Genomic DNA, 18,709 nt, shown 5'->3' on the forward strand with positions numbered 1-18,709 from the left:
TACGCGGAAAGTTAAAATTAAAAAGTCACTAAAAAAAGTCATTCTTTTTTAAATGGATTAAAAAAATAGATTATTCTTTTTTAAATAGGGGAGTAATAATTAATATAATAATTTTATTTAGTGTTGATAAGTAATAACAAAAATTGTAAGAATAAGTAATTAATGCTAAAAATATATTATAAAAAAATTAATTTATTAAGAATAACATGTAAAGAAAATAATAACAAGTAAATTCAAAAGGAGAGAGCACACAACTTTCCAAGACATCATTTCTTATTTACTTATTCTTTCATTATTTATAATAATTCAAGATGTGTAGATACGTATTATAATCACGCAAATACATATTGTAGTCCCTCAAATACATGTGAATACATACCACTAAACTTAAATACATACAAATATATTTACTATATTAAAAATTTAAATATATACAAATACATTTACTATATTAAAGACTAAACCATATATCTGCACATTTTAAATATGATTTGAACGCATTAAATTTTGTGTGCGGCTTTTGGAGGAGTGACAGGGTTGGTGGAAGGTAAGGGTGGGCGTTTAATATTCGATTCGATATTTATAAAGTTTGAATTCGGTAATCAATATTTGAACATAGATATTACATACCATACTTATAAATATTGATTTGATAATTCGGTAATCGGTAAATTAAATTTCGATTCGGTACGATATTTGGTAATACCATAATAAAGTTGGAAATGTGCAAAGGTATGTCTAAACTTCGAAGAGTATATTTAATAGAAATCCTATTTAATATTCTTTTTTTTATTTTTTACGAATATATTACCAAGATCCAAGAGATTCTTTGAAATGACTTTTGATTTAAACCACCCAGTGTTTGGTACCCACTTTTTAGGAGTCCGACTATATTCGAATTTGCCCCGCGTCGGGTCCCATTTGGGGGGGAGAGCTCCCAACAGAGTGTTTGTTCATACCCAGGGTCGAACCCTCGACCTTTGGGTAGGTTGGGGTAGCCCCTTTCTAATAGTACTATTGTCTATTGGGTTGGGTTATATATATATATATATATATATATATATATACCGAATAACAAACGGTATTAATATTTTGTACCAAACTCAATCCCAAATATCGAAATGTTGAAATTTTACTCCCAAATATCATACCAAATACCGAATTATCGAATACCAATTACCAAAATTTTTGATTCGATTCGGTAATTCAATTTTTGATATTTTATGTCCAACCCTAGTGAAAGAGGCGAAGCGACGGATTTGACCAAACTAAATAAATTTAGCATTTATTTTTTAAAATATATTTGATATGTATATAAAATATTAGTAATTTAGAATATAATAACTTAAATCAATTAAAATTTTAAATTTTGGTTTCGCCTCTCTCTCGTGAAAAGTGGCTTGGTCACTGTTGAATTTGGTATTGGTAGGTCTGTTTGTGATAACAAGTGGGAGGGGGAATTGAAATTTGAAATGCCAGTAGCCAAACTTAGGAAAATCTTCATATTGCTCTTCAATTTCAACTCTACGGGACCAAATTTGACAATTCTAAAAGCATAATCACGACATAGAAAATCCACCTATATATATTTGATAATCGCGGTGTTCGGACAACTTACGCGCACCTCAACTAAATTTACGAAATACCTGTCATCTCCCGTCATAACTCTATCCACCATGACTAAAAAAGATCGAAAGATAGAAAATTTATATTTTCAACCATCACTAAGATTTGGTGAAATCTTGAAAATGCACCAAACATGATACTCTCCCTTAAAATAAAAAAAAATATGTAAGAACTAGTTTAACTTTTGTTGGTAAAGTCGATCGGTTTGGTTATACGACCAAACATAATTAGACTAGATACCAACTAGTGCTTGTTTTAATTTGTTGGAAAGAATTCTTTTAAATTTTTTCGAATTATAAGTGAGCTTTTCACCAACCTCCAAAAACAAAGTTGGAAAAAGTGTTGAAGGAGTGTTTTTTCAGAATTAATTACTCCAAGTTGTTGGTAACGAATAATGATGAAGATTGACGACCACAATAAAAGAGAGCAAGGGAAAAAGAAAAAAAAAAAAAGACTTGTTGTTAGGAATGTATTTTCACTATTGTGAATGTCTATCAATAATATAGATAAGATATATTTGATATCTATTAAGATATGAAGTATCTATCTAAGAGAGAAATTAGAAGTATTTTTCCCTATAAATAGATGAATTTTGTTTATTATATAATCAATCTGATCATCTCTCATTCCCAAGAGAGATAAAGAAGTACCTCCTTTTCTCTCTCTATTTATTCTTATTGTTCTTATTTTATATTTTATAACACATGATCAGCACGAGACTCAGTCAAATAAGGTGAGATTATAAATCTAAAGTTCAAGGTTAGTAATTCCTTATGTTATTTGTATTTTTCTATTAATGATATAATCATTGTTGGATTTGGGAAAAAATAATTGGTTTGGAACCATTTATGTTTTAAATTCATTGCGAACAATATTATCAAAAGGGGTGATAATATGTTGGGTTCAAGTCCCAGAGATTTATGCCTAAGACGTCTTTATATGAATAAGACGTTGAGTTTGAATCTCAATGCACCATATTGATAATATTATGATAGCTAAGGCAAAATAATGAGTATTTGGTGAAACACGTCCCATTAAATATGCTCCATTCCTTGAATTGAATATGGTAGCAATAAATCATATGTATGTCTCAATTTACTTTTGTAGTAACTATCATAATTTGATATGCTTAATGCATGATTATATTCCATTCCTAGGGAATGAGAAGCTTATTAATGCAAATGTGCACTTGATTATAATGGTATCACAACTTGTCTTCGAAAAAGGCTGAATAACTGAGAAGAGTTATTTTGAAATCTACTTATAAAGTAGTGTTAGAGTCTCACAGCTCAAGATCGCCATCAAAATGAGAGAAGAAAACCCTAACTGTCATGGAGAAGTAAGAGAGAGAAAATATCTTCTGTTCTTATTCCAAAAATGAATACTCTGGAAGGTCTGTCCATTCCACTACTCTATATATACACGTGCACATATTAAAATTGAACCAAAATAAAAATACAATGTACAGAGAAGAATAATAGGCTCCGGTTATGTATACTATTGGGCCTAACTAAGTGGGCCTTTATTTTCTGTGTTAACAAGTAGTAAATCTGAAATTTATTCATGTAATAGTAAATCTAAAATTTACTAAAGAAAAAAGTACATGTCATAATAAACTTGAAGTTTGCTAGAATAAAAGTTCATAAATTGATATGAACGATTGTGACATCTCGAAGATGTGCATATTGAATATTGGACTTGTATTGAAGAAATAAAAGATTCTTCGAGAATTATTTATGTCGCTTGTTCTCATGATAAGTTGGTTGGACCAACTAATGTGAGGATTGAATTTTTTAAATCTGACAAGTATAAAAGGTGAATATGGGCCCGTTCACCTATCATGTGATATGTTGAAAAGATTCATCAATAAGATGATCACATGTACATTCATTGTCAACCTACAATTTGACATTCATAAAGTTGCTTGCTCAATAAAATTGAGTTAAGAGCATAACTTTTAGATTGTGCAATCAAGACAATTCGTCTTGATGATCATGGTTTAACATTGAATGTCTTCAATAAATAGTTAAACCATTGAGAACAAAAGCTTCATGTGTTGATTTGAAATATAATATACAAAAGTACTTGTATGCATCAAACCAATAAATTATGATTAATTTCCCCTCAAAGTTGATTTTAAGTCAGAAATCACACGTTGTCCATCTAATAGTTAATGTGCGGTATACGATTAATGAATATACCATGATGCACAAAGATAGATTCCTCAAAGAAGAAAGAGGATGTATGCTAGCTTTCCTAACATAAGGGAGAGATTATAAACAGCTAAGAAATATATTAGGAATTATCATCAGATCCTCATTCAAAAGATAATTCAAGTCAAACGTCGAAAGCATCTCATATTTAAGCTGCAAGTGCTCCTATTTTGTGTTCCTAAAGGACAAAATCTATGCATGCATGAAGCGTGGTAGATCAATCGGTTCTAAATGAAATAATCCTTGAAAAAGATAAAGATTAAATAATCATAATAAGAAGGCAGTGTGCTCTTATAGAAAACCTTACTAGAAAAAACCCAGTAGGAAAAAAATCTAGTGAAGGAAAAAAAGTACACATCTCTAATAATACACATTTTGGCTGCCTCATTAAAAACCTTACAAGGAAAACCCAGTGGGACAAAACCTCGTAAGGAAAAAGGAGTACAGTGTGTATTAACACCCCCTAATAAGAACATCCTTGAACCTTTGCATCCTGATTTTGTGCGCCATCTTCTTAAAAGTTGTAATCAGAGAAGAATTGGTGAATAAATCAGTCACATTGTCAGTTGAACGAATTTGTTGCACATTAATATCATCATTCTTTTGTAGCTCATGTATGTAAAAAAGCTTTGGCAAAATGTGCTTCATTCTATCTCCATTTATGAATTCTCCCTTAAGATGTGCTATGTATGCTGAATTATCTCTGTATAAAACTGTGGGTAAATTGCCATATTTCACACCATATTTTTCTCGAATGAGATGTATCATGGACCTCAACCATACACATTCTCGGCTTGCTTCATAAATAGATATTATCCCAGCATGATTCGATGAAGTGACTAAGATAGACTACTTTGTATATCTCAAAGATATGGTAGTATCCCCACATGTGAACACATTGTATGTTTGAGACCGAGATTTATGCGGGTTAGATGAGTACCCAGCATGACCAGTAAGATCGGGACTGCAATATTTAGAATAAAATAAACTCATGTATCTTATCCCATTTCGATGTCTCCTAGTAGGAGTAGAAATATACCTTGCTAACGAATTAAGCGAAAGGCTATATTGGGTCTTGTAGTTTTTGCAAGGTACATGAGTGCATCAATTGCACTAAGATATGGTACTTCATAACTAATCCAATTCGATATATTTTGAATTCCAGCAAATAATCTACTGCTTTGAAAACTCTCCAAGAGTTCCAATGATGTTCAAGCAATAAGTTTATACAATATAAGGATTATAAATAAGTTTCCCAGAAACTTTTATATGCTTTAAGCAGTTTGAATCCTTAAAAGTTTTCATATAAGTTTTGTCAAGTGACAATATTCAACATTTCATGAGTGACATCTTCAAGTGTCTGGACTGTAAATCAAATAAGTTTTATGCTTATCGAAATGCATCATTTCATGTCACTTGATAAATGTTTCTACGTCAGCATGCTTAAATAAACGTAGAATTCAGATCATCATAATCTTTCACAATATTACGCCAATATTGTGTCAAAGATATTGATGATATATCATTTTGTATCGGTTCACAATGCGACATGACATTTTGAGATCTCATCACTTCATTATTTTTAGGTACATAAACCTCTCATAAGATTTCATGAAGTGTTATGTCATAGGCTCTTCGAGTGCATATTACCTTCTTATTATGATTATTTGCTCCTTATTTTATACAAGTACTATTTTATTTGGAACCGATTGGTCTATCACGCTTCACGCATGCATAGATTTTGTCCTCTAAAGACATAAAATAGGAGCACTTGCAGCTTAAATATGAGATGTGTTCGGCATTTGACTTAAATTATCTTTTGAATGGGGATCTGATGATAATTCCTAACATACTTCATAGCTGCTTATAATCTCCCCCATATGTTAGGAAAGCTAACATACATCATCCATCTTCTTTGATGGATCCATCTTTATGCATTATGGTACATTCATTAATCGTATACCGCACATCAAATTATTAGATGGAATAGTTAGTTCATGACCTTGAACCAATTGAGGGGAAGAAATAATCATAATTTATTGATCTAATGCATACAAGTGTTATTGTATGCAACATATCATATTTCAGATCAGCACATGAAGTTTTGTTCTCATTAGCGATGGTTTAGCTATTTATCGAAGGCATTCAATGCCAAACCATCGTCATCCAGATAACTTTATTGATTGCACAATCTGAAAATTATGTTCTTAACTCAATTTTCTTGAGCAAACAACTTTATGAATGTCAAACTGCAGGTTGACAATAAATATACATGTGATCATCTTATTGATACGTCTTTTCAACATATCACATGATAGGTGAACGGGCCCTTATTCACCTTTTATTCTTTTCAAATTTTGAGGGATCTCATCCCAAAATTAATTGGTCCAACTAATTTATCATGAGAATAAGCAACATTAAAGTTCATGAAGAATTTTTTAATTCTTCAATATATGTTCAATACTCAGTATGCACATCTTCGGGATATCACAATCGTTCATGTCAACTTATGAACTTTTAATCTAGTAAACTCCAAGCTTACCATGATATGTGCTTTTGCTTTAGTAAATCTCAAATTTATCGTTGCATGAATAAATTTCAGATTTACTACTTTAGAAGTAGATTTCGAAATAACTCTTCTCAGTTATTCTACCTCATTCGGAGGTGAGTTGTGATACCATCACACTCAAGTGCACATTTGCATTAATAAGTTTCTCATTCTCCAGGAATGGAATATAATCATGCCTTAAGCGTATCAAATTATGATAGCTACTACAAAATCAAATTGAGGCATACCTATGATGTAGAGAATTCTTCTCTAGTATATCTTATAATCATATAAGCGTGTGAAAATATTGTCACTTTTGATGATCATTATCATATTGTCCCTCCACGCGTATATTCGTGCATTTAATCACTTGTCTTTTTTCAGACATATTATGCACTGCTACCAAATACACCTCAAGAGTGAAGTAAGTTGTCATATTTCAGACTTATCATATATTGCTACCACATTCACTTCATGGAATGGAGCATATTCAATGGGTTGAATTTCATGACTTTTCATTAAACACCCATTATTTTACCTTAGCCATCATAATATCATCAATATGGTGTATTGAGATTCAAACTCAACATCTTATCCATATAAAAGTGTCTTAGGCATGAATCGATGGGACTTGAACCCAACATATTATCACCATTTTTGATAATATTATTTTTGAGGAATAAATTTAAAATATAAATGGTTCCAAACCAATTATTTTTCTTCAAATCCAATAATAATTATATTAATAGTAGCAAAAGAAAGATAACATAAATAATTACTAACCTTGAAATTCATAAATGGAGATAGAACGTAGCACATGTTGTCAAAGCTTTTCTACATACATAAATGGAGATAGAACGAAGCACATTTTGAGGGATGAGAGATCATAAGATTGTAAATACAATAAACAAAACCCCTCTATTTATAGGGGAAATTTACTCATAGTCTGAGTAAAAGACGGATGTTTCAAATACTAATAGATATTAAAGTAGATCTTGATAGATCTTGATAGACATTCAGTATAATGTAAATACATTTATAACAATATCATCAAACATCCTTGATTTGTTATGTAAATTATTCCTTGTATTTTCGTTTACGCAACACTATTTCTTTATATTCTGTTTCACAATTAAAATATTTATTTTTAATATTTTATTTTATTTTTTGATGAGATATTGTCTTAACTATACAAAATGTTAATACTCCTCCAAGATCATAAGCCCTTTTAACTTTTTTTGTAAGTTCTTAAATTTAGTGCAAAATCAAATTACCATAAGTATAGGTAATAGGACGAAGGGGCACCAACATGGGTTGTGGTGCAGTGGATGAGACTGTTCCTCCCTTAACCAGAGGTCGAGTTTTCGACTAGAGAGAAAACTCTGTTGGGAGCATTGGTACCTTAATGGGCCCTGCTACAGGCAATCCGAATTAGTCGGGGCTTCAATACGAGCACCGGATGGGAAATAAAAAAAAAAAAATAGGACGAAGGGGGCAGTACACAATTCTCATGTGGGCTGAACCATTGAATGGCTGGTCTAGTCCCGGACCGAGTCCAGAATATTTGGGCCTTATTCTGTAGTGCAGTAGCCCATCTAACAATATACACTCACAGCCCAATTCCTTGACCCGAAATAACACAGAAGCAAGTACACTCACTTCAGCTCAAACCATCAATGGAGAAAAAATCTTCAATGGATGTCAAGCCATGCAGTCATCATCACCATCGTCGTCATCATCATCATCATTATCATATATTAAATAATTTTCCTTTACACAGCTACATGTTGCAGCAGGTGACGAGCCACGTATTTCCCCCTTTCTACAGAAGATTAAGCTGTTTATACATAGTTAAAATTAAACTTTTACGTATGTATTCCAAATGCTGAACCCCTATAATTTGTAATTTCTTAGTGTTTTCCTTTTTATATTTTGAACGCGTTATTGAAAATTCTGACGTATTTGTGTTGAAGGGCAACAAGCATGTACCAGCATGTCCACTTTTCACTCCTTCATTGCAGCAAAGTACAGCAGCTTTATTGCCGGACGATTTGGATGTGCAGATTTCTGAGCCTACTGTTAGTTATACCGACTCAAGGTAACTTTACTCAATTCCTTCTTAGGTCCTTTTTTATTATATATTTTTTGTTCTTCAATGATTAGTTAATGTTTTTTTGTGCTTTGATTGAAATTGGGTTAACTTAAAGATTGTATTTTCTGCACAATTTTCTGATTGTTCTTGTAAAATAGTTGTTGCTACATCTGTCGTAGTCTTGGTAGACCGAGTTACCTGGTTGATAAGTGTCGATATATGTTGCTGGTGGGAGGTATCTCATGGAATTAGTCTAGGTGCGCGCGAGCTAGCTTGGGCACTAGGGTTATCAAAAATAAGTAGTTGTTGCTATACATTGCACTTGGATTTTCTGATTATTGATTATATAAAAATGCTGTTCATATTTGTTAAAAACTCCATTTGTGGGATTACACTTGGTATGTTGTTGTTGTCGCCATTCGTATAGTTGTTTTGTTTCCTGGTATTTTACGCTCTTTTAATCATGAATTTCTGTATAAGACAAGTTTAAACATCAGCACTACTGAATGTCAGATTTTGTTTAGAGGCTAAAAGTTTCTTGCGAGCTGAGGGTCTATCAGAAGCAGTCTCTCTACCCTACAACGGTAGGGTTAAGGTCTGGGTACATCCTACTCTCCTAAGGCCTTGCTTGTGGGATTACGTTGGGTATGCTTTTGTTTCCGTTTAGAGGCTAGAAGTTGGTATACATTGCCACCTTTTGAATGAAGAGTCCAGAAGTGTGGAATTTATTTTCCCACACTTGGGAGTTCTTTTCTACTAGTGTATGAGAACTGAGAAGTACCAATATATTGTGTCTATAATTAAATGGTGGTTCAATGATGGTGATAGTATTAGAATGAAGGGTCAAGAACACACCTAAAATATCCCCTTTTTTCGAGTTTCATACCTGAACTACAGCTGTATGAGTTTTCTATCTGAACTATCACCAACTATTTATCAAAATACACCTGAACTATTTTTCAACTGCCCATCCAGCAATATACACCACATCACTGCTTTCACTCTCCTCCTTGTCCTTACCTGCTGGCACCTTTCCCTCCTTTTTTCCTCATCCTGACCAGTTTCCCTATCAGTGCTTTTCCACTCCCAGAACCCATTTTTCCTTAGCTCAGCCCATTTTCACTCTATCACTGCGAAATTATTCTTATGTATGACATCTCTGGGAGCCCTTCATCTTCTTACTGAATACAACCATCTCCAAGTGATCCTAATTCTCTCGACTCCTAAACAGAACATTAGAAATTCAGTCCACATTTTCAGAAGTTTTCTCAGTTTCAGAACTAAGCATATGCACTGGTAATATTTAGTTCATTGGTGCTGAATTTGGGACTCAAGAAATAGGTGCAAAGTAAACAGTGATCTGTGCATATTCTGTTTGTCAAAGAAAATTGAAGAGAGGAGGGAGTTTTTATGGCCCAATCATGGAGAAGTACCTGGTCCAACTTTTCTCGTCTTCAGTTAAACATGGAGAAGGACTTGATCAAAGTTTTCTTGTCTTTTCGTTTATTTATGGAAAAGGGGATGAAGGTTGGTTTTGGTCCCACCTCTTTCCCTTCCCTACCCCCTCCTCCCACAAAAAGAAATATGAACGTTGGACGACTGAGAGTAATGGTTTATCTTGTCTATTTGTTGTAATGCTACATTTGATTGAAACATGAAGTGGGAAATAACTATTTTGGCTTCAAATAAACTCGCAGGAAATAAATATAGATTATCTTGGAAGTTTAAGAAAGTGTCACTGCATATAGAATGCAGAGGAAAAGGATACAAAACCATGGACTTGAATTTAAAGTTTCGGTAATCAAGTAGGTGGTGATGGCGAAATTGAACCTAGAACCTCACTGGCATGATTCCTTTTTGGTATACATGTGAAACTGTGTGTTTGAGATGTTACCTTGTGTTAGAGCTGTTAATCTTAAGGCTCTTTTATCCTATAGATTTTAACTTCCTCTGTGTGTGTGTGTCTTCATCTGAAGAATGACTCAAAATGAAGGTGACGACTTTGAAGATGAAGAGGAGCCTATTTTTGTCCTTACAGATGAATGGAGAGATTTCTTTGCCAAATCTTAAGCCTAAAGGAGACAAGGTATTTTCACCATTTCCTTCTCTCTTTTAACTGTACAACTTTTGCTACAGGCATAGTGAACAAATATATTTGATTGATCTGCAGCAAAAAAGCTTGCCAAAAAGAAAGGGAAGAGTAAGATCACAGATGGGAGGAACACACCAGCATTGGAGGACTGATCATGTCGTGAAGAATGAATCTGCTATATGTCCATAGGATAGGACCAGGATAAACCAACCCCTTCCAAGTTCCAATAGTTTCGACAGTATGTCAAAATATCTTGATTTTATTATAGCTCAAAATGTGTCTTTTTTGCTTGAGAAGATGTTTAACTATGACTATCATCTGGACGGGGATGTAATGTACATTTTTCAAATGTTATCATCCTTGTAATCATTTACGCCTTTTAAGGAATATTTTTGAGACATCCTTGGTTGATGTATCAATTCTGTCTTGTTAGTTGCAGTTGCTAGTGCTTTCATCTCAGAGCTATCTGCAAATTTCTGCTTAGTTTTTAATTATCCACAACGTAAAACTAAAGCTCATGAGGTAAACAACTCTTTTTTCAAGTATTTTTTTGACTTTCTGATCATATAACAAATTCTGAAGCTGAGTGCTTGTCATGAATAAGGTGCTGATGATTGGTTTTTAGTTTTTCAACTTCACCGTACCTTTGGTGGGAATACAATATGAGATGAAAAACTTCAAGAAGCTTCTTCCAACAAAATATATTTAGAATTAAGGTGTGGAATGAGAAATATGAAAATAAGAGCTGTCTAAAAAATGTGGACTAATTGGTAGGTGGAGACAAGTTGTGACATAAACAAAGACCAGGAATATCAAACTTCCCAAAGCCAATTTACAAATAGAGTCTACTTTGACATGACATGGATATATTATACATCTCTGCCTCATACTTGCAACAACAACAACAACAACAAACCCAATGTATTCCCACAGCGTGGGGTCTGGCTCTACCTCATACTTACGAGATGATAAAATATGGCAAAAGTAATATCAAAAATTAGCTCACATAGGATGTTGTGAAGAATATGGCAAAAGCTATACAATAATAACTGATTCACAGTCAAGTATTTACAAATACTTAAGAGAATTTCTCTATTCATATATAGTGTCCGCACAAAGGCGGAGGCTAGGTGCGCTGGTATCAACATCTTCGAGCTAGCTTGCTCATGACAGCAAGCACCCTCTCATCTGTGATCGATCTATGATTCTCATAATAATCTAGTATCTCCATTGCTATATTTTTCACCTGTCAACATTGAGAACTTGGTTAAAAGATGATGTTTCAAAGAACACACTATATGCACCAGAAAACTTGGACAAACATGGCAGGTTCTCTTGCAGCAACTGAGGTCCAGGGAAGGGCCGGACCACAAGGGTCTATTGTATGCAGTCTTACCCTGCATTTATGGAAGAGGCTGCTTCCGCGGCTTGAGCCCGTGACCTCCTGATCACATGGCAACAACTTTACCAATTACTCCAACGCCCCTTCTAATACATCTACATGAAATACTTCGGTAAAAGATAATGTAAAGTCACCTCTTAGAAAAAAATAAATGAAATAACGAATTGTCTACGATTGCCTTATATTTTGAAGTCCTCGACAAAGAGTTAAGATCGCATACATACCACATTCATATCAACTCGAAGCTCCTCAAACCAGGCAGTAGTTTCTTTACCTTTCAGCACACTTGCAATATATATGCAGGCTAAAGTAATCAAATGTGGTGGGTGTATGAGAATCAGGTCCATCTTATAGGTGTCATTTATAAGTCCCCTAAAAGAAGGAATTCAGAAGTAATCAAGATAAAAACAAAATGAACAGTAGAATTTGGGAGAAACATTTTATGGACTGCGCAATATTTTATAGAAACCTGACAAATTCCACAACTGGAAGTCAAAGATATGAAAACCTTCTATAGTTTCTAACCAAGTCAATTGAGTTGCATCAGTCATGCCGGCGTCCCGAAGGAACCTGTGAATTGAGTTGAGAATCAAGTAAGGAAGACCATAATTTGATTGTTTCGACAGAGCATGAGAGATGACAATATGGTTGCTTAAAAGGAGAAGAAAATATAAAATTCTGTAATATAACGCAAGCTCTGGAAGATATTGGAGATGCTTAAGCTCTTTAGAGACTGTCCAACAATAGAAAGCTATCTGGCAACTGGATTAATGAGGCATCCAACTATAAAAAATTTGAAACACCACCAGAACGATTTCATTTATGCTCAAATTAAAGGCCTCAAATTTAAAATGTACATTCAGCAATGAGACACAGAAGCCAGCTTTTTAGTTGTTACAGGTGAATAGATGCACATAATTATGAAATCAGAACCTATACTTTCATGCTTAAAGAACTCTTGAAGACTGCAAAACCCGTAAATACATGGCAATCTACTCTAGCCAGATCATTCATATTAGAAACTACTGTATTAATAAAAGGGTAATTACACTAAACACCCCTGTAAAATAAACTTTCAAAGTACGGAAAGCTTCAGCAGTAGTCTACTTACGGCATATAAGGGGAAGGAATAACAATCTTCTTCTCAAGAGGAGACGGAATGGGGGTTATCGGGAATCATTTGGCACAAGGATGGTGATAGATTAAGCTGACAAGCAATAAAACTTTTTCTTCTTTAGAATGTAAAGAATATCTAGGAGATACTTACTGTGATAATGAACGATATGGATGATATATGACTAAGTTATAGTTTAGGGCTTCTAAAACTTTCATCTCCATGTCTAGTATGTCTTTTATTTCATACTTACACGTCTCATCAGAACCTGCATAAGCAAACCAGAAAAATCAACATCTTGAATTAGAAATTAACTAAATTAGGTATATAGCAACAATAGGATATCGTAAGAAACACTTTGTCGTTGTAATCAAAGAAGCACTTACACAATTTCTTGATGCAAGGTACCAGATGTCGGGCGGCCTGTACAGTGCTTTCTTCTGCTTTTGATGCCAAATACAAGCATGCTGGAGCAACCAGACGAGGGTCATACTCAGTCATACTTCTCCTATGGACAAGGAAAAATATAATTAGAGAGAATGGTAAAGTAGAATGGTTCAAGGTGAAGCAATAGTAGGCTCGTAGAACATAAGTGTGATTTTAAAAGTTCCATTTTTAAAACAGAAAGGATACATAGAGTCCAAATTAGAGAATTCTCCTTTCAGTTAAGTAAGTAGTTTACAATGAATAGTGTACTGTCCTCCTAATACCAAAGATAGATGATATACCTAACATATACGCGCCTCATGTATGTAACTGCAGTAGCAACAACCCTGGAAATAAAACATACATTGGATACTATATTTCTGGAAGTAACAAAAACAGGTGCTCTAAGAAGAAAAAAATTACACACACACATTGTCAGTTCCTTTCTGTGAAAATTAAGGAGATACACAAACAAACACTCAGGTCCAAATAGCAATCTTGAAATGTTTGTGATGAAAAATATAACTATGACGATAGGTATTCTACATCTTATGATCCAAAGATTGAACAGAAGACACACTTCATCAAGCAAGTTTTCTAACTATTAAAGAGCTACAACTAGTAGATTCTCCACCTTATTCACATCCAAGTAATAGAGTAGAATCATAGATATATGAACACATAAATGTAGGGAAACATATATCTTCCTCCAGGAAAATAACAGGTCTAAACAAATATTGACCATGTCTCATTATCAAAAATATGACATGATCACAACATCAAATAAACATGTTTTTTTCAGACCAAATAGCTCTTCCAATTTTTCAGCCAAAGGTTATGATCCTCAAAGAAACGTTAGGCTCTTCACAATGATGCTGATGAAAGAACATAAGAAATGCTTATTACTTATAAAAGAAGTTTTACAAGCAGAAGAGGAGAGAAAACAGACCTTTGTCTCACTTTCACACTTTGAGCCAATTTTGCAACATCTGAGTGGGAGCAGAAAATTAAACAAATCAAACGAAATGGAAAAAGTTAATTAATTTGTAATGTGCAAGATTATGATTGATAATAAGAAACTGCAAGCCAGGCAACCAATCACATATACATTGAAAGAAAACGGGTAAAGCAGCAAAAATTCTGAGAAGTTTTGAAGGCATGCAAAATATGTTCAAGAAAATGTAAGTGGAGTTCAAGAGGTATACTGAAGGTTTCAATTATTTCTATGCTACACACTTGGACAAATACTTTCGCTATGTTGGATTTTTAATTAAAAATGTATCATTATGATATTACAATAGCTAAGGTGAATCAGAGGTTTTTCCATTTCTGTTTACTAAAATTTCCAATCCCATAGCCGACAGTCTTCTTCAGCAGAATATCCAACACTCATGCCAAGGGGATCAAGCACATAATGCGCGCATCAGCTTTCCTAATTCAGTTTTAATTTTTTTCCAAAACAAACCCCCAAAGCTCAATGTAATTTCTAAGCATGTAATAAATCTTAAATGACAGTTTTAATAGCTTGGGGTAATCAACAAAAATATCACACTAAAAGGCAATTACAACATAAAAATTTCCCATTTCTGGTCTTCGGATCATGTGTAATGGTATTAGTTCCTTTCAAGATCGGAAATTATTGGATAACACTAGAAATAGCTTAAAAGGAAAAGAAATTCTTAACTTTAGGAATAGCCAAGAGCCGGGTCGATAGTGTCGATAGTGCACATCAGAAGAGAAGACATGTAAAAAACTGACAAATCAGATAATGGGCACGTACTCTACTCTTGTACGCTTAAATACCAGACTTTAGTTTGGAGCACAGTTCGAACTCATGACGTGCGCCTAACCCACACATCACACGTTACGCTTTTAACCCTAGACCAACACCCTGGAGGCTTGAAAAGACATGTATGGCTATTATTACTATTATAATTGTCGAAGAAATTTTGGAACAAATATACCCAATGACAGTAAAGAAAAAATAACAGCTCTTTAGCCACCTCTTTGTCTTAGATGCACTCGCTGGTGCTCTTTTCATGATCATTAAATTTTACTAAATTCACTTATTGAAAAGAAAAAGAAGACAACGGATCTTCATCATATATGGTAGAAAAATGATGGGAGTTTCGGAGCTCATCCATATGATATAGCAAAAAGTATACTCGATACGGTAATTACTAAACAAATCAGAGTAAAGCTAATATTTTGAAAATGGGCATTTCAGGAATCGGTAAGAAGAGGAAAAAAAAGATGCAGTTAACAAAGTCGCAAAACGAAATCAAGAAAGAAGTAAACAGCATTAGCTGAAAACATAATTTAATATAATCTGCAAACTCCAGCAAGTTATTATACCCTTGAAAATTCAAATTGACCTAAAAAGCTATATACTTTACGTCGATTCCCACAAGTAAAATTTACATCGACAACTCCCCACACAATGTAACATAATCAGCAAAATCCAGCAAGCGGTTAATACCCTTGAATAGTTCACATTAACCTAAAAAGTTACATGCTTTACATCGATTCCCATACATTAACCTAAAAAGCTACATGCTTTACGTCTATTCCCATAAGTAAAATCTAATGTAACGTAATCTTCACACTCCAGCAAGTGATTAATACCTTTGAAAATTCAAATTAACCTAAAAAGGCTATATACTTTACGTTGATTCCCATAAGTAAAATCTACACAAGGGCAGATGTAGCATTGAACTTATTATATTGTTAAAATTATGCCTTGAGAGCTAAGAATCACACAATAGACCCTTGTGGTCTGGACTTTCCCGGGACCCGAGCTGCCTTGCCCCAATGCTAAGAATCAACCAGTAAATCCTTGTGGTCCAGCCTTTCCCCGGACAGGGGCTGCCCTGCTACAAATGCTAAGAATCACAAAATAGACCACCCTTGTGGTTCGGCCTTTCCACGGACCCAAGCTTCCTTTTAGACCCTTGGGGTTTAAGCCTTTCCCCGGACCGGGGCTGCCCGCTACAAATGCTAAGAATCACGTAATAAACCACCCTTGTGGTTCGGCCTTTCCACGAACCCAAGCTTCCTTTTAGACCCTAGTGGTCTAGCCTTTCCCCGGACCGGGGCTGCCCCGCTACAAATGCTAAGAATCACATAATAGACCACCCTTGTGGTCCGGCCTTTCCACGGACCCAAGCTTCCTTTTAGACCCTTGTGGTTTAGCCTTTCCCCGGACCGGGGCTACCCCGCTACAAATGCTAAGAATCACATAATAGACCACCCTTGTGGTCCGGCCTTTCCACCGACCCAACTCCCAAGCTTCCTTTTAGACCCTTGTAGTCTAGCCTTTTCCAGGACCAGGCTGTCCCACCACAATGCTAATAAAATCACATAACATACCCTTGTAAAATAATGCCAATAAAATCTATGAGGTTTAATTACAGCAGTATAACACACAGTTGGTCATTAAAGGAATAGCATACAATTGGTCATGTTCAATTTGATAAGCTTGAAATCATCGAGAGTAATTCCTCTCTCTTTATCCAACGGATGCACAACATCAACCTCTTCTTGCTCCAAAAGCTCTTTACTGCAACAAAAAAAAAAACATCAATAATATACAAAGAAAAACAAGCAGAATTGAAAGGCGAAAAAAAGGTAGTGTTAGTTTAATGTATACATACAACTGAGAAGAAATCCAGAAATTGGCAGCCATTTGATAGAATCGTAAAAATTGGAATTTCAGCTACTGTAACTTTTTTTAGAGACCAAAGAAGGAGAAAAATAAGCCACAAGGGCTCGGCAAGTTTCCAATTAAAAAAGGGGATAAGTGGTTCTACAAACTTGTCCCTAAAAACAATTAAGTCCTTGAATAACTAGCATAGTTATGGAATAACTATATTAATTGTCTGAATAAATATTGTTGAACAAGAACAACTACACCTAGTTGTACAATTTTGTAAAGTTGTCAAACAACTACCAAATTATTCTACAACTAAGACAAGTTGTTTGAACGAAAAAACTTAAAAAGAAAAAAAAAAAAAAACTCAAAAAAATTTATCCCTACACCTAATTTAAAAAACTTGAAGTACTTCTACTTAATTGGACAACTTATTTATCTTTTTTAATCCAAAATCCCCAAAGGAGAGTAAACAAATGGGGAAAAAACCATAAATAGACATTTTTAAAATAATTATTACTATCCATAATAATTGTATATTAGATATAGAATATAAAATATTTTTATTTTGAGAAAAGACATCTTTTTCTCCCAAACTTGTCGCCACAACTCACTTTAGCACTTAAACTTAACTTTCGTTTATTTACTCCTTAACATCTTTAAAGTGAATTATTTTCACCCCTCAAAACTAAATACCACTCTCACGACGAGAGTGCGCTACACACGCGCCACGTCATTGCCAAATCAGTGCCATGTCATTTGCCACGTAAGAATTTTTTATTTTTTTTAATAATCCCACACTAACTTTTTATATATATATATATATATCTATTTAAAAGAGTATATTTTTTATAAAAAATATATTTTATATAAATAAAATAGATCCCAACCCCTTCCTTCTTCTTCTTCACAACCCCCACCCCCTTCATTCTTTCACAGCCCCCACCCCACCCCACTCCAATTCCTTCTACTTCTTCATTAGAAAGCAGCCCCCGTCCCCTTCCCTTCCTCCTCTTTTTTCTTCTTCACATAAAGGCACCACTTTTCTATTTCTTTCACCATTACTACAAGCTTTTTTAATGAACTTTTTTCTTCATCAAATACAAAATTAACTTGAATTAGTTTGAGCAAATCCATCAATGAACTAAATACAAGTACATGATCACAAAAGTACATCAATACACAAAATCTCAAATCCAAATTCTTTCACATTAACCAAAACTCAAAATTTCAAAACTCCTAAATTTTCAATTTCTTACTCAAAAATGTCTACAGAAATGGCATAAACAGTCCGAAATTCGAAAATGACATAAATGATATTCGCATGACATGAAATTCTTGGCCAAGAATCAAACTTGTTCATCAATCTTGAACCCTTTTTTATTGTCGAAAAATAAAATTTTGAATTAATTAGGACTTCATAGAAAGGGAATTACAAAGAAACGGGGTGGGGGTATGAAGAAGATGAAGAAATGAAGTGTTGGGGGTGGGGTGTGCGTGTGTGTGTATGTATAATAATAATAATAATAATAATAATAATAATAATA

At 34.0% G+C, this 18,709-nt stretch overlaps 2 protein-coding genes across 8 annotated transcripts; one reads left to right on the forward strand and one right to left on the reverse strand.

The window, feature by feature from the left end:
• Positions 1–7,916: 7,916 nt before the first annotated feature.
• LOC107874585 (SKI/DACH domain-containing protein 1) lies at positions 7,917–10,990 on the forward strand. 2 transcript variants are annotated; one of them, XM_016721350.2, is made up of 4 exons: positions 7,917–8,183; positions 8,361–8,485; positions 10,456–10,565; positions 10,650–10,990. In XM_016721350.2, the coding sequence occupies exons 1-3, from the start codon at positions 8,064–8,066 to the stop codon at positions 10,547–10,549; spliced, it is 339 nt and encodes a 112-aa protein (XP_016576836.1). In that variant the 5' UTR covers positions 7,917–8,063; the 3' UTR covers positions 10,550–10,565; positions 10,650–10,990. The 2 variants fall into 2 exon arrangements, 1 of the variants encoding a protein (XP_016576836.1); XR_001675538.2 differs by having other exon boundaries at positions 8,018–8,256.
• Positions 10,991–11,529: 539 nt separating this feature from the next.
• Positions 11,530–17,371, reverse strand: LOC107875354 (cyclin-C1-2). 6 transcript variants are annotated; one of them, XM_047414214.1, is made up of 10 exons: positions 17,167–17,371; positions 16,966–17,072; positions 14,463–14,502; positions 13,816–13,860; positions 13,474–13,595; positions 13,241–13,355; positions 12,499–12,543; positions 12,198–12,345; positions 11,968–12,015; positions 11,530–11,817 (listed from the first exon to the last, which is right to left on the reverse strand). In XM_047414214.1, exons 1-10 carry the CDS (start codon positions 17,196–17,198, stop codon positions 11,713–11,715), a joined length of 807 nt encoding a protein of 268 aa, XP_047270170.1. In that variant the 5' UTR covers positions 17,199–17,371; the 3' UTR covers positions 11,530–11,712. The 6 variants fall into 6 exon arrangements, 5 of the variants coding, with proteins under 5 accessions (XP_047270170.1, XP_047270171.1, XP_016577533.1 ...); XR_007056858.1 differs by having other exon boundaries at positions 11,718–11,817; positions 11,968–12,068; positions 17,167–17,321; XM_047414215.1 differs by lacking the exon at positions 13,816–13,860 and having other exon boundaries at positions 17,167–17,321.
• Positions 17,372–18,709: the final 1,338 nt, after the last annotated feature.

The sequence above is a fragment of the Capsicum annuum genome, chromosome 6 (genome assembly GCF_002878395.1).
Source record: "Capsicum annuum cultivar UCD-10X-F1 chromosome 6, UCD10Xv1.1, whole genome shotgun sequence".
In the NCBI taxonomy this organism is placed as follows: domain Eukaryota; kingdom Viridiplantae; phylum Streptophyta; class Magnoliopsida; order Solanales; family Solanaceae; genus Capsicum; species Capsicum annuum.

Excerpts from the sequence above, each read along its gene's own strand:
- LOC107874585 (XM_016721350.2), top strand. The coding sequence starts at position 8,064 with ATGGAGAAAAAATCTTCAATGGATGTCAAGCCATGCAGTCATCATCAC. Across the intron at positions 8,184-8,360 it reads ACAGCTACATGTTGCAGCAG|GGCAACAAGCATGTACCAGC; the intron begins GTGACGAGCCAC and ends TTTGTGTTGAAG. Across the intron at positions 8,486-10,455 it reads GTTAGTTATACCGACTCAAG|AATGACTCAAAATGAAGGTG; the intron begins GTAACTTTACTC and ends CTTCATCTGAAG.
- LOC107875354 (XM_047414214.1), bottom strand. The coding sequence starts at position 17,198 with ATGGCTGCCAATTTCTGGATTTCTTCTCAGTT. Across the intron at positions 17,073-17,166 it reads TTCTGGATTTCTTCTCAGTT|TAAAGAGCTTTTGGAGCAAG; the intron begins GTATGTATACAT and ends TTTTTGTTGCAG. Across the intron at positions 14,503-16,965 it reads CAAATTGAACATGACCAATT|ATGTTGCAAAATTGGCTCAA; the intron begins GTATGCTATTCC and ends GCTCCCACTCAG.